We start from the raw sequence: 26,171 nt of genomic DNA on the forward strand, positions 1-26,171 counted from the left end.
TTATTTACATTTAAAATAGAAATGAAAAAATAACTCGAAAATTCCAAATTCCACTCGTATGAGTGATTGTTGTCTCAACTCTCTAGTCATTGTAATATAAAAATAATCCTCGTGACGTCCCTGTAAGCCATCCAAAAACCGCCACGATGCACAATACGTGTCGTATAAAAATAATAAATGATCAAAAACACAAAATTCAAAAATTAGCACACGTGTATACAATTTGAGACATAGGTGCGAACACCGTTCCAAAAAACGTTTAAGAAACCAGAACAGGTGTATTTTTGTAAAGTTGGCACAAACGGCTCATTACTGCCAATCTTGATCAAGCCGAGTTGTTTTGACCCACTTACGTGAGAAATTATCAAAAATTGCTTTTTTTTTAACGAAATAGTCACAAAAATGACACCGTTTTGGCGTGGTGGCTATTTCCGTCGGAAAAATGACTCACAATCTCACGCATAGTACGCACCCCCTACTACGGGTACCACGTGAGGTGCTTGCAGAGTCACTCAAACATGTGCAGTGGTCGAGTGAGGATGTGTGTGGAGAAGTTCAAACCCGCGCGAAATTCACCCCTTCGGGGCGAATTTCCGCGGGTTTGGTTCGACCCGGGCGAGGGTTTTGTGGTTCCAAGTGACCAAAAAAAGGGGTAAGTGTGTTACTTTTGAATTTTCTTAAAAAAATTTGTTTCAGAAGTTGAAGTTGGGCCAGGCAGGTGTAAAATTTGATGTATTGAATAAATTTTTTTGCGAGAATTGTGTTTTATTTCTTGGAGTCGGCGGCCATCTGGCCAGCTGTCTCCTAATTTAGAACTGTAATGTAATCCAGTGGAAGTTTAAAATAGTTGCCAGCGTGTGTCATGGTGCACACGACCCCACTTTATGATTTTTGTTTACAAGTAGACCGTGCTGATGCATTGAATGCACCTGGTCTGGATTTCGGTCTATTTCGAATTTTAAAGGTCACTTGAAACGACAAGACTCTTCAGTAGCAGTTTATTAAATAATTATGCATAATATTTACGATACATTTCTTTTAACAATATAATAAACAATAAGCCCAGCAGATTAGTGCCAAAGCCGTTTCACTCCTAAATATCATCTCACTTGGAACTTTACAATAATCCCATCACCTTTATTGTTAAAAATTTATAAAAGAGAAGCGCAACTAACAACGATTCCGAATAAGGGGTGAAGGGTAATTTATTTCTTACTTTTGACGATCAGTTTGGCCGATCGCTCGACTTGACCGGCCGAGGAGGTCGCCCTGCAGGTGAAAGTCCCAGAGTCTTCTTCGTAGGTCGTGGAGATCAGGAGGACGGCGTTGTTGCCCTCATGGATCATCTGCAAGGAAATTCATTACAGAGTCACTGGAGCAAAAGCAATTGAGGCAAAGAGAGCTCTTAATTTGATTGTTGTGAAAGTTACTAATTTTAGAAATTAACTTTAATCAAGGTTTATGATTCTTGGGAGATTTATTTTAAGAATTAGTCGAGTTGGTATTTTAGGACCGTTTCAAGATCCATAAAACTGTAATTTGGTTACAAAACTGCTTGCCAACGTACAACATGCTTCGCTGGCTTTGTCGATAATTCGGATAATTGAGTTCAAAAGTAAGTTTCACGGTAAATAGCTTTTGATGTTTCAATTCTCTTAACTGTACCCAATACCGGTCTGGCTACAGTTCTACCTATTAAAAATAAATCATTCTTTATTATGAATTGTAGTAAAATAAGACTTTAATAAGAAAATTAACACTGTTTTGAAACTATTGTTTTTTCAGTTTTGTACTATAAGAACCATATTTTGCGTTGATTTATTTTAGAGGCAGTTCTAACATGCAAACGGGAGAAGATTATTGGTAAAATATTTTTTTATCTATTTATTGTGCTTTAGTACTTTTGTATTCATGAAATAAAAATCTTGAAAATCACGTATTCTTCTTATATCCAACTAAATTTCTCTATTACTAATATTTCAAAATCCTTAAAAATTAAGAAATAAGTGGCCCAAGAAATCAGAAAAAAGTAGAGGAAAAACGTAATTCTACTCGTAGGTCTCATTTCGTTAACACAAAATCAATTAAAACATGCTTTGTTTTTACTTCTTTTAAAATCACATTTTGTCTTTCAAAATTTACAAAGTAATGTAAAAAAACTAAAAAATATGATTTGATTTCTATTATAATAATCAAAAATATACCATTATTCATTAATTAACGAAGCCTTTCAATGAAGTTGAATTACTAATTTTGACGATACAAACTTATAAAAATTAACAGTAATTAGAATGAAACAATTATGTACAGGTGTCTACTATAAAAAATATGCAAGAAGAGGTTTGAAATAATTTAAAAAATGGCAAAAATAAAAAAAACATGCAAGGTATTCAACATTATGGGAATTGAAATAGAAAAAGAAAAATAATTAAAAAAGCAAGATAAAGAATAGTTAGAAAAAACAACTGAAATAAATTTTAAAAAAATTTTGGAAAAGTGTAGATACAAAAAATATAAAATAGTACAAACTGTAAAAAAATTTAAATTTAAACAAAAAACTTCCAAAAAAAAGAAAGTTGAATTGCTAAACGCAACGAAGATAATTAAAAAACGGGGTAAACAGAAATTAAAAGTTATTTTTGTTTAAAGAATAAAAAATAAAATTAAAAAAATATGTAGAAACATAACATAAAACAAAATATAAATCAGTACACATAACTAATCTACAAAAAAATTTCTAGATGAATTCAGACTCAATTTTTAAAAGTTTTCGGTAATATTTTTGTCAGTTTTTTACTTCTCCTAGAATTTTATAAATGCAAGATGGTTTGATCAGTACACAATTTTTTTCTAAATTGTCGAAAATTTGTGAAAATGCAAAGGAAAGAAATTTAAAGAAAAAAATGAATTGTTTGCTTAGGCTTATTTATTTATACAATTCAAGATTGAAAAAATACCCTATATAAAAAAATTATCTTTTTTGTTGATTTGAGAAATTTAGTACCTATGTAAAAATTGTTTCATCCTGCATATTTTTCGCTTTTTTCGGTTTTAATTTATTTAAAAAAAAAATCAAAATAAAAATTTTCTACATCACTTTTAATGCAAAAATTTAGGCTCACCTGGAAATCTGGCGAATCTGGAATTAGGAACCCTTCCCTCAGCCACTGCACCGTCGGCTTCGGCTTCCCCGTCACCGTCGTCTTAAACTGAGCTGGACTTCCCTCCGGCACAATAACATCCTTCATGGGCGTCAAAGACGGAGCTACTTCTTGCGTTTCAGGCGCCAGTACTTTCAAATTTGCTTGCAGCGTAACAGTACCAGCCGGATTCGAAGCCACACATTTGTAAACACCTTCATCCTCCGGGAACGCTTCGGAAATCTTCAAAGTGTAATAATCCCCATCTTTGACCATTTGGAAGTATTTGGACGGTTTGATAATCTTATCGCCTTTTTGCCACTTGATAGTTGGAGCCGGCTTGGCAGTGATTTTGCATCGGAAAGCCACAGCTTGGCCTTCGCGGACTTTCTGGTCTTTCAAAGGCTCAACGATGCTGGGGGCCTTTTCACCGGTGGGGGTGGTAGGTTTGGCGGGTTTTGAGGGGGTGGCAGGACGAGTCACTTGACAGTCAGCTTCGCAACGGGCTTCCCCGGCACTGTTCATAGCCACGCACTCGTATTTGCCTGAATCTTCAGGTACTACTTCTATGATGAGAAGAGTATAAACTTCGTCCTCTTCCAAAGTCTTGTAACGGATATCAGAAGAGATTTTCTTGCCGTTTTTCAACCAATAGACATCGATCGGTTTAGTACCGTTGATTCTGGCATCAAATCGCACCAATTGACCCACGTTGGCACTAGCACTTTGGATAGTTGTGACAAAACTAGGTGGTACTGCAGCACCGCCACGTGCCTGGCTACGTCGCTCTTGCACCACCAAATTGGCGCTACATTTTGCAGTACCTCCTCGGTTTTCTGCAACGACACTAAAGACTCCAGAGTCTTCCACAAAGACTTGACGAAGTACCAATATCGATTTGGTACTAAATGTGTAAATGGTCAAGTCAGGGGAACTCGTAATGGGGAAATTCTCGCGGTACCAGGTGATTTTCGGTAGCGGGTCTCCATCAAACTCGACTTCGAATCGGGCAGAAGTGTTTTCAAAGGCCAAACAAGGCTGAATCTTCTTGGTGAAGACAGGAGGATTGCTTGGTAGTACTTGTCCCTGAACTAGTTTCTCTTGCGTTTTGGCTTTATGTTCGACGTCGGTGGTTTCAGTAGCTGTGATGTGTCTTGTTATTTCTTTATCTCCCACGTTTTCCCTCTGTGTTTGGCGTTGTTTCGTCACGTAAACTTCTCTACCATGAACTGCAGATTCGGTCGGATCAGGCGGATAAGCCCCTTTTTTCGAATCAACAATAACTTCGCGTTCTTCTTGAACTTCTTTTCCTTTGTCAGTTTTACGTAATTGGACTTGGTCGCGGTGAGGGGTGACTTTTTGCTCCGCTTTGGGTATGTGAGGGATGGGTCTGAGGTCAACTTTTTCCGGTTTTTCTTCCCTAAAAGAAATTTGTCATTTTTTGCCTCAGTCGGAATTATGGGTACTTACAAATTTTCTTGATATTTTTGAGCCATCCCTTTAGCAAGCGAACTTGAGACAATCTTCTCCCCAGGAATGGCAAACTGGTGAGAGGATTCACGCAGTTTGATTTCTTTGGTGACTTGCTCATTTTCCAGTTCTTGAATTTTGGAGTAGTAATCTTCAGTTTTCTTGTTCTTGATTGATTTTTGCCATTCTGTTTCTTCTTCTTTGAAATCTTTAGGCTGGACGTGAATGCCGGTGACGTTGATACCTTGCTCGCGTTGGATTGTGTTGCGTTCGTCGAAAATTTTTTCAAGTTCGGTTTCAGATCGTTCTTTCTGGTACTGAGCCAATTCGAGGTCGTACCAGGCTAAAGACAGAAAGTTGCAATGAGATTACGTTTATTTGTCACTTTTGGAAACATTTTTTTTGATTGTCCATTTTTAAAAAATACACATTTGGACATCCACAATATATCTAACACATGATGCACATTGGGGAAGGGTACACATGCAACATATAACGATACCAAATTAAATAATGGCATACCTGTCTCAACTCCTCAGAAATGCCGTCGTTGGTCGAAGCAGAAGAAAGGGAAGGACTATCAAGGAAGTAGTGTATGGTATGGAGTGTTAAAGCGATTGTTTTGCATGTTTAATATGTGCATTATGTCAAGTATATAAAATGTTTGGTGCATTTCGGTCAACCACTTACGTCTTGGTGAATTCTTAAGAACCCCTCTGTAATCATCTTGTCTAGGAATGACCTTCAATTCCGTTTCGGCTATAGCCTCTCCCACTGAACTGCGGGCGATCACTTCCACTTTCCCGGTGTCATATTGACGGGTCTTTGGAATATCCATATGGTACATCCCGTCATAGGTCAACTTGTATCTTGATCCGTTGACAACAGTATGACCATTGATCAACCACATAACTCTTGGACGCGGATGACCGGTGACTCGGCAGCAAAACCGAGCCCATTCTCCCTCTTGGACGGTGCAAGGTTCCGGTTTGCTTACAAAAATCGGAGCTGAACGAGGTTTACTCTCTTCAGCGGCTTCTTCCGGAACCCTAAAATCCCCAAATTAGACCTAACATAATTTTTTAAGCCATACAAAACTTACACTTGCCAGGCAGCTTCAAGTTCCCGGATTTTCTCAATACTTTTCATTCCTTTGGGTAGTTGAGAGTCATAGATAATTCCAGGTTTACCAGCAGTCTTGATTATAGCTCGGGTTTCGTCCATACCGTAGAGATTAGTAGCCCGGCAGAGATACTCGCCACTGTCTTCAGGGTAAACCCAACCGAAGTTCATGGCGACGTAACCGAAATCATAGATGGGAGTAAAACGGTTTTCTAGAAGAACAATTTATAACAACTATATTTGAAATAGAGTGAGGACGTACTATGAGGGAGAGGCTTTCCGTTAAAGAACCACTCGACTTTCATATTGGGGTCCCCAACTGGGGCTAATTGGCACTCGAATTTAGTTGTTTGCATCTCAACTAAGGTCTCTTGGCTTTGGATTTGGGTGACAAACCGTGGTGGTTGCTTTTTGTCAGCGTCGTACAAATCTTCTTCAGTTAAATGTACCTCAGAGGTGTACTTTTTGATGGCGGCTTCCATTTGCATGAGAGTTTCAGACTTTTTCATTCCTTTGGGTACTTGATTTTGGAGGATGATATTTGGTAGCTTCTTGCACGTTATGTTGGCTTTGGTAAAGTCCTCGCCATAATCGTTAACAGCTCTGCAAACATACTCTCCCGAATCTTCAGAGTAGACGTAGAGAATGTCTAAGGAGACGAATCCCATGTCATAGACGGTTCTATATCTGTGACCAGATGGTAGCAATTTACCGTTGCGGTACCACTCGATACGCAACTTCGGGTCATCTTTAGGTTCTACCCGACATTCAAATCGGACCGATTCGGACTCCTCCACCGTCGTAGACTCGATATGTGTGATAAATTTAGGCGGAGAGTATGTTTTTTCCTCTTGGTGTTTCTCTTCAACTTTTCCTTTTTCTAATTCTTTAAGTTTTTCGGCACTCATACCGGCAGGAAGTTGCGACTCATAGTCGATGGTACGTTTTGATTTTGATGTCACTGTGGCTTTAGTAGTTGCAGAACCCCACTTGTTGGTAGCCCTGCAAATGTACTCTCCAGCATCTCTCGAGTAAGTATAGTCAATATCTAGAGAAATGAACCCAAAATCGTTTATTTGGTGCACCCTTGAACCGGTCGCAAACGGTCGTCCGTTGTGGAACCAATCAATACGCATTGTTGGGTCGTTTGTGGGTTCCACGCGACAGTCAAAGTGTACCGGACCTCCTTCAGGAACATCCAAGTTATCCTTAATTTCAACAATGAAACGTGGAGGGTTCGGTTTCTCCTCTTCTGTTGTTATTTCTTCGCGTTTGTAAAGAGTTTCTTCCAGTTTTTGGATACTCTCAGTCCCGGTTCTGAAGTTTGATGGTAATTGGGGTTCCAGAATGATGCCTTGACGACCCCTCACTTGCAATTTACAGGAAACTGTAGCTTCACCATGTTTGTTGGTAGCCTTGCAAGTGTACAAACCAGAATCTCGTTGATAGACACCGGAAATTTCAAGAATAACAAACCCGAAATCGTTGATGGTTTTGATTCTAGATCCGGCCCATAATGCTTTACCATTATGGAACCATTCCACTCGCATACTTTGGTCATTAACTGGAATCAACTTGCATTCGAAATGTGCTAAGGAGTTTTCACCAAGTGTCAAATCTGCGGGAGTTGTGATAAATTCTGGTGGTCGTCCAGTATCGTCATCAACCGTGGCTTGCGATGGTACCATTCCAAGGCCTTCTAACTCCGCGATTTTGTCAATAGTACCCTCCATGCCTTTGGGTAGTTGTGACTCAAGGATGATACTTCTCTTGCCTTGAACTTTCATGGAGGCTGTTGTTACGGCTTCACCGTATTCGTTGAAGGCTCGACAGGAGTACTCGCCGGAGTCTTCCGGATACACTGGTGATATTTCAAGTATGACGAAACCGAAATCGCAGAAAGTACGGAACCGTGAACCGGTTCGTAGAGGTTTTCCGTTCCAGAACCACTCGACTTTGAGTTTTGGATCGTCGGTTGGGATTAGTCGAGCTTCAAAGTGGGCGCTTTCGCCCTCACGGAGACTGTCGATGTTGGTAAGTGGTACTGTAAAAACAGGGGCTCTGCCTTTTTCTTCTGTTACTTTCTCGTCGCGCTGGCGGGTTAAGGAATCTTCCAAGGTCTGGATCTTCTCCAATCCGCCTTCCATGCCCTTGAATAATTTAAAATATACAAAACATTGTTGTTTTTTTTTAAATAAGAAGAGATAAAAAATGTTTCTTAAAAAATTAAATTAAACTTACCCGCGGCAGTTGCGAGTCCAGGATTAAGTTCGCCTTCGAGACGCATTTCAAGGTGGCTTTAGTACTATCTTCACCATATTTATTATAAGCCCTGCATTCATAAGTACCGGAATTCTCTTCATAGCAATACAAAATGTCAAGAATGACGATACCAAAATCGTGGAAAGTGCGGTATCTATGACCGTGTGGCAACTTTTTCCCGTTGTAATACCAATCGACTACAAGGTCAGGATCCGTAACTGGTGTAAGTCTTGCTTCGAAGTGGGCACTTTGTCCCTCAACAAGTTTAGTAACATCTTGTATTTGGGTTATAAATTTCGGTGGTTCTGTCACTGGAGTGGTGGGTACTTGTGCTTGTTGTCCTTGTAAACTTTCCAATTCGCGGATTTTGGCCAAAGAGTCAGGTTGGAGACTTTCAGAGAAAACTCCGCTTTTGCCATGTGCCGAAATTGTTGCTTTTGTGAAATCTTCGCCATATTTGTTGTACGCACGACACACATACTCGCCAGAATCGTGGTCTTGGATGTAGGAAATATCCATAACGACAAAACCGAAATCAGAAACAGTCTTGATACGTGAAGATTGCAAAATCTGTTGACCATTATGGTACCACTCGACTTTCAAATCGGGGTCATTCACCGGTACCAACGTACACTCAAAGTGGGCCGATTGGCCATCCTTGAGTCCCACAATGTTCTGAATTTGGGTTGTAAATTTGGGCTTCTGTCCCTTAATCTTTTCGGTGCATTCAAGTGTGACACTTTGTTCGGCTTTTCCCCATTTATTAGTAGCCTTGCAGGTATAAGTCCCAGAATCCTCGATTTTACAACCTAGGACTTCCAAAACCACCATTCCGAAAGCATGGACTGTGCGGAAACGATGGGAAGCTTCAATGGTCTTTCCATTGTAGAACCATTCCACTACCATCGTCTGGTCCCCGATTGGTGTTAGCCCAGCTTCGAAATGCGCAATCTCGCCTTCGCTCAGATTCGTCAAGTTGGTGAATTCGGATGTGAAAACCGGTGCATGCCCTTCGTCCTTTTCCGGAATTTGGGCTTCTGGTCTATTAAGCGAATCTTCCAAATCTTGGATTTTCTCCAACCCTTCTTGACCCTTGGGGTGTTGAGTACGCTCGATCAAATTGGCTTTACTGGTACAATAGATAGTGGTTGAAGTAAAGGCCTCCCCGGACTTATTCGAAGCCTTGCAAGTGTAAATACCTTGGTCTCTTTCGTAAACGTCGACAAGGTCAAGGGTGACAAAACCAAAATCGCTGGTAAGTTTGAATCTGGTACCATGATCCAAAGATTTGCCGTTAAAGAACCACTCAATTTTGAGGTTGGGGTCGTTTTTCGGCTCGACGGTACCTTCCAAACGCAATGGTTGACCTTCGACCAGTTTGAACTCGGGGTTAAGGGGGATGGTCCATATTGGTTTACCGAATTCGGTGTCAGGGGTACTATCTGCGCGTTGGTACTTTGCAGCAAAGGCTCGTTCAGTGTCTTCAATTGCTTCAAGCCCTGATTTACCTTGAGGATGTTGAGTATCCAAATAAATATTTGTTTTAGAGGTGACACGGAGGGAACCTGAAGTCGTAGCTGAACCTTTACTGTTGGTAGCCTTGCAAGTGTAAATTCCAGCGTCGTGTTCATAGACATGGTTAATGTCCAGTGCAACGTACCCAAAATCATAAGTTGATTTATATTTGGTACCCGATGGTAGTGGTTTACCGTTAATGAACCATTCAATTTTGAGTGTGGGGTCTTTGGATGGTTCCACGTTGCATTCAAAGTGGACATTATCACCTTCCATACATTCAACATTATTCAAATGGCTGATAAAGATCGGGAGTTCGTAAATAGGTTCCGGTTGTTCGACTCGTGGTTCCTGTGGTCGTTCCAAAGCTTCGAGTTTTGGTATGGCATCAGGGTGAAGGGTTTGTCCCAGCAACCAATGACGGTCCTCAATTTTAAGGGTGCAAGTTGAAATAGCTTCCCCAAGCAGGTTTGTAGCTTTGCAAGTGTAAATTGCAGAGTCATCATCTCTCAAACCGTTGATAGACAAAGTCACTAGACCGAAATCAAAAGTACTACGAATTCGAGTACCGGTGGTTAGCGAAATTCCATTCTTAAACCACTCAATTCGCAAATTCGGGTCGGCTCTTGGCTCGACTTGAGCTTCAAGATATACATGTTGACCCTCAATCAACTTGTCGTAACTCTTGAGATGTGTGGTGAAAACTGGTGGTTGTTGAGGGGTCGTATCGACGAACATTTCCGGTACTTTATTCATTTCGGCTTCCTTTAGTTGAATCTTTTGCCAAGCGTCAGGTTGTAGAGTTTCACCAACAATATTCGACTTTGACTTAACTTTCATCGAAATCGAAGAAACAGCCTCTCCTGATTTGTTGATAGCTTTGCACATGTAGACTCCCGAGTCTTCAGGGACAGTCGACATGATGTCAAGTGTGACAAATCCAAAATCATGTGTAACTTTGAATCTTGAACCCAGCTTGAGTTCAACTCCATTGACGTACCACTCGAACCTTAAATTCGGATCTCCGACTGGTACCACCCGAGCTTCGAAATGGGCATGTTGACCTTCCCATAATTCAGTCGGGCCGGTGAGAAGTTGGGTAAAGATGGGTTTTTCGAAATGGCGTTCGGGTTCTTCAGGACGTGGGGCTTGGGGTTGCTCCAATTGGGCGATTTTGCGTTGGGCTTCTGGGTGTTGCGATTCCAATTGGATGCTGGCTTTGGCTAAACAACAAAAAATTAATAAATGAACTCAAAGTACAGATTGTAAACTTACTTCTAATTTTCATAGAAGCAGTCGTAACAGCTTCTCCAAGAGGATTCGAGGCCCGGCAGATGTATACTCCTTCGTCTTCATCCCTAACATGGGTGATGTCAAGTGAGACGAAGCCAAAATCGTGCACTTTGGTGATTCTTGAACTGTCTTCCAGCGGTTTTTCGTTGCGGAACCACTCGACCTTGAGGGTCGGGTCTCCGACTGGTATAAGTCGGCATTCAAAGTGCGATGTCTGTCCCTCCTGAATACTATCAATGTTCTGGAGAGGTTGAGTGAAAACTGGTCTTTGTCTCGTCACCGGTTCCTCATGTTCGGGCCGTTTGTACGGCTGGTGTTCCTCTAATTGTCTAATCTTGTCTAATCCTTCCGGTCTTTGTGACTCTAAAATGATATTACTCTTGGCGATTACTTTCAAATTGATGGACGAAGTGCATTGTCCCAGATTGTTAATAGCTTTAACTGTGTATTCACCAGCGTCTTCCGGTACACAATGCCCGATGTCGAGAGCAATGTAACCGAAATCAAAAGTGATGTGGAACCTACTGGCCGAAGGTAACGGTTTTCCGTTGTGGTAAAATTCGATTCTTAAATTAGGATCATGAATTGGTTCCACTTGAGCCTCAAAGTGGGCGGTTTGCCCTTCGTAGATTTCGGTGGTACCGCGAAGTTCCGTCACTAAACGCGGAGGTGTAGGGATGGGTTCCTCGACCTCGAGACGAGTTGGATGGCCTTGAGCTTCTAACTCTCTGATTTTCTCAAGACCTTCAGGGTGGTGCGTATCCAAAAGAATGCTTTTGCGGCCGCCTACTTTTATGGTACAAGTATTGACGGCTTCGCCAACTAGATTAGTAGCTTTGCACATGTAGGTACCACTATCCTCCGGGTAAGTGTACAGGACGTCAAGAGCGACGTATCCAAAATCATGCGTGGTTCGGAACCTATGACCGGCCCTTAATTTAACGCCATTTACGAACCATTCAATTTTCAGGTTTGCATCATTGACTGGCTCGACTCTACACTCCAAATGTGCATGCTCGCCTTCTTTGAGGTTCTCCAAGCTGACCAATGGAGTCAAGAAAACGGGGCGTTGGGGCGGAGCTTCAACTTCCTCCTTTTTGGGACGTTCGTAACTCTCCAAGTCGCGGATTTTCTTAAGTCTTTGTTCGTCCATGGTATCGAGGTAGAGGCCAGATTTGGCTATAACCTCAACATTGGCTGTGGTTACGGCCTCACCAGCGGCGTTTCTAGCCCGGCACATGTAAGTACCAGAGTCCTCGGCGTAAGCATAGAGGATATCAAGGGCAACGTAACCGAAATCGTAGACGGTTTTGAATCTATGACCGGTTTGGATAGGCCGGCCGTTGCAGAACCACTCGACTCTCATTGTCGGGTCATTGACTGGTGTCAAAGTCGCTTCCAGATGGGCACTGGAACCTTCAGGGAGGTTCTCGATGGTTTTTAATCCACGACCAAATTGTGGCTTCTCCAGAATAATAGCATCCTCGCGACTCACTTTCTTGTACCGAGAGTCATCCTCAAGGTATTGAATCTTCTCAAGGGCACCTTCGTGTTGTGTTTCACGGATTATGGATGATTTAGCTGAAAAATTTTAATTAAACCAAAGTTTTACTTCAAATTGACTTACATTTGACATTGGTGACCACCGAAGACTGAGCTTGGCCTAATTTGTTGGTAACTCTGCACGTGTACTCGCCCGAATCTTCTGCATATACTGTCAAAACATCAAGACTCGCAAACCCAAAATCATAGGCGGTTCGGAATCGATGCCCGGTGCTCAAAGCTTTACCATTATGCAACCATTCGACTTTCATTGATGAGTCAGGGTAGGGCTCAATGCGACACTCGTAGTGGGCACTTTGACCCTCGACTAGGTCAGTGGGTCCGTTCAGTTGCGTACTGAATCTTGGTGCTTGAGTCACTTCGATTTCTTCCTCTTCGCGGCGTTGGTATTTACTGGAATCCTCCAGTTGTCTCAGCTTTTGCAAAGCACCCTCGTGTTGGGATTCGAGTTGTAGAGAAGCTTTGGCTAAAAAATTATTAGTACCGTTTTATTTTAATCAAAAAGTACTCACATTGGACGAAAAGAGTTGCAGATGTTACAGCTTCGCCCAAATCGTTGACTGCCCGACATGTATAAGTACCGGAGTCTTCTGGGTTGACGTATTTCATATTCAAGGCGACGTACCCAAAATCGTGCATTGTGGTCAAACGATTAGCTAAAAAATTGTATTAATCATTTTTGAAAATCTTTTAGTCATTAACTTACAAGCTTCAATTGGTACTCCGTTTCTCAACCACTCAACTTTCAGTCTAGAGTCCCCAACAGGAATCAAGCGAGCTTCAAAATGCGCAGCTTGGTTTTCCGCCACTCGCAGATCCTTGATTGGCATTGTGAAAACAGGAGCCTGATTGACAACTTCCTCCTGGAATTCCTGTCTTTGGTACCGGGAGGAGTCCTCTAATTGGGTCAAGCGTTGGAGGGCACCTTCGTGCACCGATTCTGAATAAATCGATTTTTTTGAACGCACATTACAAACAGCTGAGGTAACAGCTTCTCCTAAGATATTTGTAGCTCGGCAGGTGTAAGTACCAGAGTCCTCCGGGTACGCATAAAGAATATCCAAAGCAACAAACCCGAAATTGTTAGTCTCAGTGAACCTTGAGCCGGATTTAAGTGGTTGGTTATTGTGGAACCATTCGACTTTCATTGTAGCGTCCGATACCGGGATTAACCGGCACTCGAAATGAGCCCTTTGACCTTCTTTAATGTCAATATTTTTCAAAGATGTTGTGAAAATTGGGGCTTGAGTGGTGCGTTCTTCGATTTCTTCTGCCCGGTGGTACTTGGAACGGTCTTCCAAGTGTTGGATTTGCTGCAATCCGGTTTCGTTCTGAGTACTTGTGATGATTTGTCCAGAAGCTCGGCATTTAAGATAGCAAGTGGTTTCATCTACTCCGACTAAATTAGTAGCCCTGCAGGTGTAAGTACCGGAGTCTTCAGCAATCAAATCGACGACATCGAGGGCTACGTAACCGAAATCGTGAATGGGTCTAAATCTATGGCCGATGGTAATCTGGCGGCCGTTTTTAAACCACTCGACTTTCAAATTTGGGTCAGTGACCGGCTCAAGCTTGCATTCAAAGTGGGCATGTTGCCCCTCGACCATGTTTTCAAGATTTTTCGGTCGAGTGACAAATTTGGGTTTGACGGTGACTTGTTCGTCGACGAATTCCGTGCGCTTGTAGCGGGAGGAGTCCTCAAGGTATTGGATTTTTTCCAAACCTGCTGGGTGTTGAGTTTCTAATAGTAAATCTTTCTTGGCGATGACTTTGACTGAGCATGAAGTCACGGCTTCACCTAGTTGGTTCCGGGCTTGGCAGGTGTAAATTCCGGAGTCTGAGGGGTAAACACTTAAAAGATCCAAAGCGACGTAATCGAAATCGTAAGCAGGCCTGAATCTATGGCCTACTTTGACCGGTACTCCGTTGCAAAACCAGTCAACTCTCATGGTAGAGTCACCCACGGGTTGCAAGCGGCACTCCATATGGACGTTGGTACCTTCAATTGTTTCGATATTGTGCAAAGGCCGAGTGAATTGAGGGGCTTGTAGTACTGTCACGTCCTCATCGACGTGTTTTCGGTACCTTGAAGAATCTTCAAGCATCTGGATTTGCTCCAATGATTGTTCGTGTTGAGTGTCCGTGATAATGTCAGATCTTTCGATTACTCGGACACAAGCCGAGGTATGAGCCGAGCCCAATTGGTTAACAGCACGCACTGTGTACTCTCCGGAATCAAGAGCAGTAGCATGAATAATGTCCAAAGCTACGAACCCAAAATCATTGTAAGTCCTGAATCTGGAACCCACAGTGATGGGTCGGCCGTTGCAGTACCATTCGACTCTCATCGTGGGATCTCCCATGGGTTCCAGACGGCACTCAAGATGCACATTCCGACCCTCAGATAAAGGTTGTGGATCTGAGAGTGGTACTACAAAAATCGGTTTGGATTTAGAGGTTTCGACAATGTCGTAGTGAGGTTCCACAAATTTTGATTCTTCGAGTCTTTGAGTTTTGTCGTAAGCTGAGCGATGCATGCTTCTAGTATCAATACTAGCGCGAGCTGTAATATATATATGTTTTAAAACATTACAAAAAAATAAAATAAATCAGGTTACTCACTTTCGACGACCATACTGGCCGACAGTTGCGCCTCACCAAGGGCGTTTCTGGCAACCACGGTGTAAGTTCCCGAATCCTCTTCCCTCACACTCAAAATATCCAGTGCCACGTATCCAAAATCGTGATATGTCTGTATTCTATTGGCACTCTGTATCGGTTTCCCGTTAAAGTACCATTCAATCTTTAAAGTTAAATCACTTTGAGGTTCAACACGGGCCTCAAAATGAGCCCGCTGTCCTTCAACTATCTTATTAGTGCCTTTAAGTGGTCCCAAAAACCTAGGTTTTTGCGTTACTTGAACCTCTTCTTTAGAGGTACGATTATACCGACTGGAATCCTCCAGATATTGGATTTTTTCAAGTCCTCCCGGGTGTTGCGAGTCAAAAATAATGTCTTTCTTGCTGACTACACTTAGTTGAGCTGTAGTCACAGCCTGTCCAAGGGCGTTGAAGGCCCTGCAGGTGTAGATACCAACATCGTGGACCGTCACCTCTTTGATAGTAAGGGCAACGTATCCAAAATTGAAGAAACTAGTGATTCGAGAACTGGCTTCAACAGGACGTCCATCTTTCAACCACTCGACTTTGAGGGTTGAGTCGCCGACTGGCTCAAGTCTGGCTTCGAAATGAGCGAAACCCCCTTCACGGATCCCGATTTGATCTTTGATCGGTGTTTTGAATTCCGGTGGTTGAGAGCTTTCGGGGGTTTCCAATACGTATTTCTGATACTGTTGCTGTTGGTAAGCTTCCAGTTCTTCAACTTTTTCGATATATCTTTGTTGTTCGGGGATCCCCAGATCACCGGTTACGGTGGATCTAGCATAAACTTGCAAAGTGCCACTACTTATAGCTTCCCCAAGTCGGTTAACAGCTCGCACAGTGTAAGAACCGGCATCTTCGGCCCGTAGGTGCATAATATTGAGAGAGACGTAGCCGAAGTTGAAGATGGTAGTGATTCTCGAACTGGCGGTAATAGGTCGGCCATCTTTGTACCACTCCACTTTCATAGTAGGGTCACTCACGGGAGTCAATTGCGCTTCAAAGTGTGCATTGCGACCCTCTTGTAGTTCCCCTAAGTCTTGGAGTGGACGGATGAAGTGAGGTTTCTGATTGATGGACTCTTCAAGACTGTCGCTCCTTTGGTATTTGGAGTAGTCTTCCAACTGTTGGATGTACTTGAGACTGTCAGGGTGTTGGCTGGTCTGTTCGATGGAAGCTCGGGGGTTCACACTAAGTATGGCACGGGATTCTACACAGCCGGTGGAGCTGGTGACGCGGCAAACGTACTCGCCGCTGTCTTTCAGCACAAGACTGATGAGGTCCAGAGCGATGAAGCCGAAACGAAAGATGGAAGTAGCGCGAGAACCTAAATTTACAAATTTTAGTATGAGGGGTAAATAGAACCGGGTAGTACTTACTAGCTTCCAGAGGTCTTCCATTAATGAACCATTCTACACGCATTGTGGGGTCGCCAACTGGTTCAATCCTGGCCTCGAAATGAACTTTTCCTCCTTCAAATTGAACGGCATCTTGGAGAGGGATAATGAATTGGGGTGGGGGGTAGATTCGATCTTCTTCAGGGGCAGGGGCGTAGGGCTTCGCGCGTTCAACGTGGCGGAGATAAATAACTTCTGGGCCAGGTTCGGGTCTAAAACATTGTTAATTGATGTAAAAAAGTGTTCGAAGGTACTTACTCAGGTTCGATAATTTTGGTCGGTCGAGGCAGATGCAGACGTCTCGGTTCCTGCGTCGGCCCTTGCGGTGTTTCGACAAACAACCTAGCGCGAGTCGCGGTGGAGCCGGCAACATTCTGTGCAGTACATTGGTACCAACCAGCATCCGACGCCTTGGCCCTTGGTATATCCAAGGAAGTGGCTCCACCGTCAATCGCGATCCGGACTTCATGACTACTTGTCAAAGGGACTCCGTCCTTCTGCCAAGTGATTCGTGGGGTCGGGGTACCAACAGCTCTGGCATTCAATAAAACAGGCTCTCCTTCTCTAACATTCACCGTAGTGAATCTCTCGACAAACTTCGGCGCTACCACTTGCTCCTTCTCGATGACATTCAAGTTGCATTGGAAGGAGGTTTCTCCGGTTTTATTCCGGGCGACACAAGTGACCACTCCGGAGTCCAAACGACTCACTGTGGTGATCATAAGGGCGTGGTTACCGGATTCGTTCACTAGAATTTTGTGATTGTGGTCATCGGTAACTTGGCGGCCGTTTATGAACCAAGTGACTTCCGGGTAAGGTCTTCCAGTGACGCGGCAGTCAAAACGGGTCATTTTACCCTCAGTGACGTCTCTATCGCCGCAAACTCGGACGAAATTAGGTGCGAGAGTCTTTCCAGTGTCGGTTTGTTCAATTTCGGTTTGTTGAGACTTGAAGGTCGATTCGTGAATCAAACCTTCTTGGGTTGTGACAGGTTCAATGGCCAAGTAAGCAGAAGAAACAACACAACCTTGAGGATTTTCAGCCAATAGTGTGTAATGACCGGAATCCTCAGAAGTAGCTTGCTTGACTCTCAAAGAAGCTTGGTTATTAGAGAAAGTAGTTTCGTATTTTTGTGTCTCTGTGATTCTTTGGCCGTTCCTGAACCATGTAATCCTGGGTCTTGGATTGGCTGAAAGTTTTGCTGAAAACACAGCATCTGAGCCTTCCAGCAACTTCGAGTTCCTTGGCTTTTGTGAAATTTGAGGCGGTGCTGGAGGCCCTAGAGACCTTTCCACTGTCGTGGATATTTGAACGTCACTTTCTCCGACATATCTCCTAGTGATCGACTCCCGGAAAGACACTTCTCGGAGCAGTCTATACTCAAAAGTGTCAATTTTGAAGTCTTCTTGAACGTAAGTCCCGTTTGAGTAAGTCGTGGTTTGTTCATGTCGTTGGTAGGACTGCCTTTGTGGCATTTGGAAGCCTTCGGGTTGGATAAATACCGAGCATATGGCAGCGCCATACTGATTCTTGGCCGTACAGACGTATTCGCCTTCGTCTCCCGGACCGATTTGGTTAATCTGGAAAGTGATATCTCCAGTCGTTTCGTTGTAGGTTAGTCGGTGTTTGTTGGAAGAGAGGAGAGGAGCGCCTTTGCGCGTCCATGTGACTTCCGGTTGCGGTTTGCCGGTAACACGCCCTTCGAAGGAGGCAACGCCTCCTTGCGCGAAACGGGCATTGCTGAAAACTTTCTCGAAGACAGGGGGTTGGGCGTTGGGGCCGAAACCGGCGATTTGTTGGTAGCCCTGTTGCTGGATCTGACCACCTTGCACTGGAAAGAGATTCATCTTTTACTAAAATATTTTTTTTAATAGTAAACTGTTAGTGCCATTATGGAAAGAGCCACAGTTAATTACAATTAAAGTCTTTTGAAAAATCTCTGCCCACACTTGTAGATCAACATTTGGATACTAACTAATAATTTTTAAACTTACTCTTAAACTGAAATTTTAAACTTATAATTTTTTAATTCAAAGATATTTTAATAGAAAGTGGAAACTACACAAAGCTACAAGAATAAAGTAGAATATAAATTTTCAATAAATGTCTTCCCCAACAAATGACCACACAAATCCGCTGTTAGGCGTACTTATAACAACTTTAACATTGCACGACATTAGTTACTTATTATTCGAAAATATTTAATAAGAGTTTACCTTAGATTCTAAAAATAACCTACTTAATAAATCCAAATAGATCTCGTAGCATTTAGTACATAAAAAATTCACAAAAATTTATCATTATCTAATTATTATTATTATTAGTGGTTCCATTTGATAAGTATTTCATGATTTTGCCAAAGAAAATCTGCTGTATCCTTTTACAAGTACCAGTACCAGTATTAAAAAAAACACTACAAATCTATCTGTTTTTTTTTCTTTTCTAAATTTCTCAACAACTTGCTTAAACAGATATGTATCTATTTTTGCTTTTTTTTTTCAAATGTCTTTTGAGATTAAGTAGCAGTTAAATATAAATACAATTTAAAAAATATAAAATACAATTTAATATTTTGAAAACAATCAACTAATAATTGAAATAAATGTAAAAAATGTTTTATAGTTATTAAGATAACAAGAGTTTTAAACTATAAAACTTGTGTTGTCCTCAAAATTATTTCCAATACTAATATTGTATCAGAAATTTTGCTAATTTCTAAAACTGTTGTAAAGAAATTTGTTAAAATAATGTCAAAATTGACAAAATGCCAAGATAAGACTATTTTAGTCGTATGTAAAGTCTCTTTCATTTAATAAACAATTGTCAATGTCAAAATTTCTAGAAAAACCATGCTATACCACCCTAAAACTCCTGATATATGGACTAGCTATATACAATTTAGTGAGATTATGGTTAAATAGTGTCAATTGTCAGTTATGTTTATAGAAATTTAAAAGAAAGACACGATTGAAATACGAAGCAAAAAAGGAGTTGAAGCATTTAATTTAAAATCACCTCCAACTACTGACGTAGACACCGAAATGAGAAAAACAACAGTAACAGTTGTAGGCAGAGCTGCCAATCGTGAATTTGAATTTCATTTTTAGGCATTAACGTGTAAGTTTAACCATTTTGACAATTAAAAAAAATTGAAAATTAGATGAAACAGACTTTACTTATAAAATACGTTATTGCCATTACCATTACAACCAACCACTTGTTGTGATTGACGATGAATTTTATAGAAGAGCAAATATTAACGGCAATATAAGAGGTAAGCTGAAAAGCACCATTGAAACAGTATATGACACTAGTGTTGGAAAAAGATTTTTTTTTGAGTTGGGTGTGTTTAATTTTTTTTTAGTTATTTATACTCAAAGAATATTTGTTTTTTTTTAAGTTTTTTTCTTCTAAATCATTTAATTTCTTTTCTCATTTGTTGTTTTTTATTCTATTTTTTTTAATGTAGAGAGAAGTTTTCTTGTGCAAAAATCTACTCAAACTCAAAAATTATTTTCTGTGATCTTTTTTTTTTCTTTCTTACAGGTAGATAATACTTAGCTTTTGAGAAGATGTTTTACTTTTTACATTTTTTTCAAGTCAATCTTTTAACAATTATTGTTAATTACAAAAATATAATGAGTTTTTTCTTTTTTTTTTTTTGGTTTTTGGATCTCGATTTTGTGACTTTTTTGGAGTTGTTTTCAATCTTCTTACTTTTTTCTACAATTATTTTTGATATTTTCATTTTTGTTCTATTTTTTTGTTTTGACTCATTTTTTTTATTAGTATTTTGTTTTGACTCATTTTTTTTTATTAGTATTAATTTTCCAAAAGACTCTAAACTTTGTCAAAGCTCAAAATCCCTATTCCAGTGAATACACGAAGGCCACAATTCGAAATTCCCGCTTATCTTCAATTCCCTTGCAACATTTTTCGAATGACAGAGTCGGAGTGAGGCGACTGGACGACCGGCTAGCGACTATTTTCGACTTGGATCGCGTTACAGGCGTCCATTTTAGGAGCACCTATTTTTATCATACCAATGAGAGCATTCGATGCGGCCGTTCATAAATTATGTAAATTTATCGGATGCAGGCCAGGATTAGGAATTTTTCATTTCGAAATCACGAATTTTCGGTCGAAAGGCTCCGTTAAAGTTTAATTAGGTTTACGGTAGTTTAACGAGAAGCTGATTAAGTGCGCTCTCAAACACACAACAATCATATCTGTTTTATGGATGGTTTGGCTGCTTGTTCGAGGAAACGTAACAAAATACATATAACGATCATGTTTATTTAATTAGTTCATTAATAGCGCTAATTGCAAGAAAATGCAAGTAGAATCTGGTGCAGGGATTACATATTGGATTTTTTCTTTACTTTTAGAGAGCACGAGCACAGGTGGATTCAGTGTGGAACAACTGGGGGTCTAAAACCGATAAAAAGCTCGACAATGTTGAACACATGTGTTCACTCAGGTCAATAGCTTATTTCTCATAACAAGGGTTTATCTTGAGTTTAATCACTTTCAACTTATCTTTATGCTTCGTGCAAATAGAAATAAGTTATAGTTATCAATCACAGGCGACGCCAATTATTCATTTCCGCAAAAGTGACAATTTATTGAAAATTAAATTAAAAAAAAAACATTTTATTTTTTATATTCATATTTTTCTTGTTACAATTTTAAAATTATTTTTTACTTAAATTCAAGATTTTGTTATATTGTCATCGTTTATTTATTTATTATTGATCTTTAGCCTTTTTTTTATATTACCTACACCAGATACTGAAACCAAATCAAAATATTTATTTTCTACAACTGTCATTCAAAAATCTTACAAAGTAATGAAAATTCTCTGACAAAAAAGTACAAGTTGTCTAAGAGAGAAAATAAGAGATTTATTTTATTTTTTTCTTTAGTTTTTGATACTTTTTGCTCATAAAACTATAGTTCTCATCAGAAAAACCTAACAACTAGTAAATAAGTAGAACAGATTACTGTTAAAAAAACTGATTTATACTAAACCTAATTAATTTAATAAGAAGAACGATAAAGAAAAAATAAAATAACAATGAAATTTCATTTGTAAGATCAAACGTTGTTATAATTTTTTTACGGTTCCATATTGTTATGGTATGGATAACATTCAACAATTTACAATCGTTATGCTATCAACAATACACAGGCCAGACGTTTTAATAAACCGTCTTTCTTTAACGCCCGGCTTTTTGACAGTTTGACAATTTAAACCTTCAAATATTGACATTTTCAGAATTTACATTTTTTTTTAAGTATAGCGCTGTCGGGCTTCAAACAACACCCTCAGTCGTTATGGCCTTCGTAACAGCCCTGAACATGTAAATTAAACAGGTTGCCGTTAAACAGGTACAGATTTATAAATTAGGAGAGAGAATAAAAAAAATCTTTTGAGTTTTTTTTAATTTTCAATAAAAGATACCTGCTTGGGGGTTTTTATTGCTTTTTGACACTCTTTATTAAGAAAATTATAGTTTTTCTAATTATAATAATTGAAAATCTTCAGCTCGTTTTTAAGAAGGACAAACTCATATCATATGTTAGTATCAAAGAGAGAAAATAAGAAAACTATTTGGGACAGTATATTAGTGTATATTAATAAATTTATATTTTAACAAAAATTTTATTCTTGTAATAAAATTCAGTTTTGTAAAATTGCTCTGTTTTTTATTTATTCTGTAAATATCATTCAACAGTGACCACAATTTGAAATCGGTCCCAAAACCCCGTTCTAATTGCAATTAGTGTAATTACTCTTCTATTAATTTTCTTGTAATTACAAAACGGAAACTCTGATGCACCGCCGACTTTCAAAAATAAACCAGACGCAATCAAAATTTGTTACCACTCGTAAATTAGGTGCGGGAAAAAGCCTCAATCGTTTGCGCAATCGCATTTTGTGGTGTTTATAAAACAAAAATTCTCATTCGAGCAAAAGAGCCACAATAACACTTCTCGACTTATTTTTAAAGCTGATTGATTGGCTGGAACACTTGCCAAATCCTGTCACACAGGATTTTGATGCCAATTTTTTTAAATCATTAATTTAAAACACTCGTTTGTCAAAATGCAAAACTCATGCAGGAAGGGGAAGTTTGATTTTTGCATAATTTTTAAGCAAAATGTAAAGAAAATAAATAGATTTTTTGGGTTTGAAAGCTTCCAGGCTGCCAACTGTTTTTGGCAACGTCTCAGGATAAATATACAGAGTGGCTCGATTTTTTTCATGCAAGATGACGAAAGCTAATGAAGATTTGTACTTTGATGAGAATGAATCGCTAGCAAGCATGAATGAAGCAAATCTTCTAACCTGTCGTATGACCGGTGACTTGTCTCGTGACGTGCTGCTCAGTCCTAACCACCCTCTGCTGAGTTTGCTGCGTTTGCTGAGTTTGCTGCACCTGCGATTGGTGCGTTTGCGACATCTGCTGCTGTCGATTCATCTCGTCACCACAAAAATCCGCACAAAAATCAACACAGAATTTTTCGAAAAATAGCAGAAAAAATAAAAACTCTAAATTAGCACAAAAATCACTATTGGAGAAAAAATCGTCTATGTATCACGTTTCGTTGCCTTCCACGGCTTCAGTTAGCAGAAGTTCAAGTCATCATCCCCGATTCTTTACCAAGACGTCGGTCGTTTGCGAATTGCGAGCGAAGAATGCGCGATGAGGCTCTCCCACTGCGGACGCCACTGCTGGTGGGGGCTCGAGGGGGCTATTTTCAGCGCGACTGATACGCGATACGTGACGAATGCTGGCCTGGTTTGCGCTGCTCTGACTCAGTTTTGTTAATTCGGAGACGACAATTAGCGCACTTTACTCGAGGGGAAGGCGAGTGGGAGATGGGGATTCCCACAGGGGGATGAACGATATTTTTCACAAAAAAATGCACTAAAATAACTTGGGTTTCTTTACAAATGTTGTAGAGCTCAAAACAACTTGATACATACTAATTTAATCATTTTTACATCATCCAAAAATTAGAAAATGTTCAAGATGGAAGAAGATTTACATATTTCCATAGTTTTATTAAATTTGTTCTCAGAATAACAAATGTTGCAGCTAAAATGGACCAGAAAGTTATAAATAATTTTTTGGTATTTCCAGCTTGATCACTGTTTACAGCTTTGAGGAAAATATGTTATTGATTTTATTTTCAGGCTAAAAATATATTTCCTCATGTTTCTTCACTTTTTACCAATTTTATTAGAAAAATTATTAATTAAATGTTTAACAAATATTCAAGCCACATAAATTTTTGTCTTTTAAAGCAAATATTACAATAATTAAATGTTTCTATTTACTCCTTTTGTCTTGTTTTTGCTTTCCTCTTTTTTAAAAATTTTCATTTAAGTGTCATTCTTTCTTCTCTAGTTTGCAAAAAATTAACTAATTTTATTTAAAGTATAATTATTTTAAAGCTTTATCCCTTCGACTTTTTAATGATATTAAAAATACTAAACATTGGATAATTTCAACTTTCTTCCGTTTTAATCTTTCCAATCATTTACTTGTTTTCTTTCCTCCTTTGAAAACAACATACCTATCATTTTTTCTACATTAGGTTGCTTAAAAGCCGTAAAGACAAACCATTATCTTTAATTGAATCTCAAATTCAAATGACAGCAATGCACCACGAACCATACAAAAGAATAAATTAATTAAAATTATGTTAAACGTGACTACTGTTGTCTTTGGTGTTGCAGTTTCAATTAAACGAATATCTTGTTCAAAAAGTTTTATTGGTTAAAAAAGTATTAAAATATTTACAAAATTAATTTAAGTGTGGCAATTATGGCATTATTGTTAATACAATTAATTCTAGTGTAGCTAATATTTACATTTTTGTTTCAGTGATAATTGTTATGAACCCGATGAGGCCCGTTCGACTTACCAGCTGAAGAAATCGAATTCTGAGGAGATTCAGGACGTTGGTAGAATTGTAATTCAGGTGAGACACTTCTTCGACCGGTTTTCAGTTGGCGGTATGTTCCATACATGTGAGATGGTACTCCTGAAAAAATCATAAGTATTTAATAGAAAATTCAATTAGATTAAAGGGTTTTTCCAGTTTTATAAACAGAAATTTTTTTGTTAGAATTTATTTTTTGTTCAGAAGAATGTCCAAATATTTTTTAGTGCTGTTATTCCATCGCCCACTTAGATCCTCCCACTTGAAATTATTTCGTGTACGAATTATTTCCAACTATTCCATTTATTTTTGTAACAGTTTTCAGAGTGATATAAATTTATTTTTTAACTTTTTTCATTGTGAATAAATTCCATTCAATCATTTGCTGAAAATAGACAAGCTGTTACTATTAGACTATTACAATTGTAATATGGAATTTGCTTCTGAAAGTATGCGATTCCAAATTTAGAACATCCTGAACTACGAACATATGGTGCAACAATATAACTTCAAAACCTGAAAATTTTGCTGAAATCAATCCAAGTGCGTAAACAAACTCAATATCAACTAAATGTCATGCGTGATTTCACTAAAAGTCTCATCGGTGGAGTCAAATTAAGACTCAAAACAAGTAAACAATGTACACTTTTGAAATATTGAGTACTGTGGCCAAGTTTTCGCACGCAAACTATTCTTAGAGCGAAATGAGTCAAAAGGGTGTAATATTTAAAAGTGTATTAGTCAAGCACGAGTATGTAGGCAGAAAAAACCTTGGGATAAATTTCGCACAATTGAAAGTTAAGAATTTGAAAATATTGGGTTTTCGAAAAGAGATAAAAAAATAAACAGAAAATTCCTTACTAGCAATCAGTGTCATAGTCTGCTGTTTTATTGCAATTCGAACTTTTTAAAAAGCTTTTAATATTTTTTAGTTGTTTGAACATTAGATTATTACTTCATATACAGCGTGAACAGATCAAACTTAAAAAAGAATAAAAACGCTAAACTTTTTTGTATTCACTTTCTTTTTTCATCATTTCACTTCCCTTTTTAAAAAGATATATCAAAGAAAAAATAAAAAAATCTGATGTGAATGTTTTTGAACAAGAATTTTAGCTAAAGTGATAACTTTTGAATTAAATTCTTTAAACATTTTTTTGTTTCCTGTTTTGTCTACATTTTGCGACAGTTGTTGGAAATACAACGCAATGATTTCTAAAAAAAAATTCTATCTAAAATGTAAAAATAAAAATAAATTAAAAAACGCATTAGCACAGTGTTTCACTTCGAGGAAGATTTTAATCGGGTTCATTGCGCTCCTTCCGATGCCAAAACCCCAAATAATTAATTTCTTGGCTCAAGTTGCAATTTCGCAAATTACCACTTTTGAATTTTTTCTCCTGTAATTGAAACTAGGTGTTCGAAAAGCACTAAACACCTAAGTTTAGACTCTGAATAAATAATTTGGCACAAATTGCATCCAGGTTCTTACTCACTTATTCTAAATCGGATTCTTTGTATTTTTATTATAGCGTGACGAAATTTTACGACCAACGAATAATTTCTCGATAATTTGAACAAAACTGTATTAAAACAATCGAAAGCGCCATTTAAAGCACAAGTGTAAACAATTGAATCAGAAGAGTGGCCCCACGTATGATGGAAACTTGCCCAAAGTGGTCCAGAAATAGAAACGTATGTGTGGCATCTTGCATTTTATTCGACTTATTCGGGGTGTGAAGAATGACAGAAAGGCGATTGTGGCTTTCAACACTTCATTACTTGCATTCGGA

General features: G+C 39.2%; 1 protein-coding gene across 16 annotated transcripts in view; it reads right to left on the reverse strand.

The window, feature by feature from the left end:
• The window catches only part of LOC123005391 (titin), a 124,081-nt gene that overhangs the window by 51,937 nt on the left and 45,973 nt on the right, over positions 1 to 26,171 (reverse strand). For 15 of the 16 annotated variants that reach the window (XM_044399242.1, XM_044399224.1, XM_044399127.1 and 12 more), the window contains 15 exons: positions 24,361 to 24,480; positions 16,681 to 18,253; positions 16,405 to 16,634; positions 14,988 to 16,352; positions 13,072 to 14,928; positions 12,878 to 13,021; positions 12,430 to 12,831; positions 10,785 to 12,383; positions 7,974 to 10,732; positions 5,995 to 7,882; positions 5,713 to 5,944; positions 5,301 to 5,659; positions 4,611 to 4,953; positions 3,123 to 4,560; positions 1,217 to 1,346 (listed from right to left, as the gene is read on the reverse strand). In XM_044399242.1, coding sequence (XP_044255177.1) covers positions 1,217 to 1,346; positions 3,123 to 4,560; positions 4,611 to 4,953; positions 5,301 to 5,659; positions 5,713 to 5,944; positions 5,995 to 7,882; positions 7,974 to 10,732; positions 10,785 to 12,383; positions 12,430 to 12,831; positions 12,878 to 13,021; positions 13,072 to 14,928; positions 14,988 to 16,352; positions 16,405 to 16,634; positions 16,681 to 18,253; positions 24,361 to 24,480 — 14,439 coding nt within the window. Of the gene's footprint in view, positions 1 to 1,216; positions 1,347 to 3,122; positions 4,561 to 4,610; positions 4,954 to 5,300; positions 5,660 to 5,712; positions 5,945 to 5,994; positions 7,883 to 7,973; positions 10,733 to 10,784; positions 12,384 to 12,429; positions 12,832 to 12,877; positions 13,022 to 13,071; positions 14,929 to 14,987; positions 16,353 to 16,404; positions 16,635 to 16,680; positions 18,254 to 22,774; positions 23,055 to 24,360; positions 24,481 to 26,171 lie in introns of those variants that run through there. The other variant, XM_044399198.1, reaches the window with a different exon arrangement.

Source organism: Tribolium madens, unplaced genomic scaffold (genome assembly GCF_015345945.1).
Source record: "Tribolium madens isolate multiple individuals breed KSU strain unplaced genomic scaffold, Tmad_KSU_1.1 Scaffold_11;HRSCAF=98;Tcas5.2_LG3b, whole genome shotgun sequence".
NCBI lineage: Eukaryota > Metazoa > Arthropoda > Insecta > Coleoptera > Tenebrionidae > Tribolium > Tribolium madens.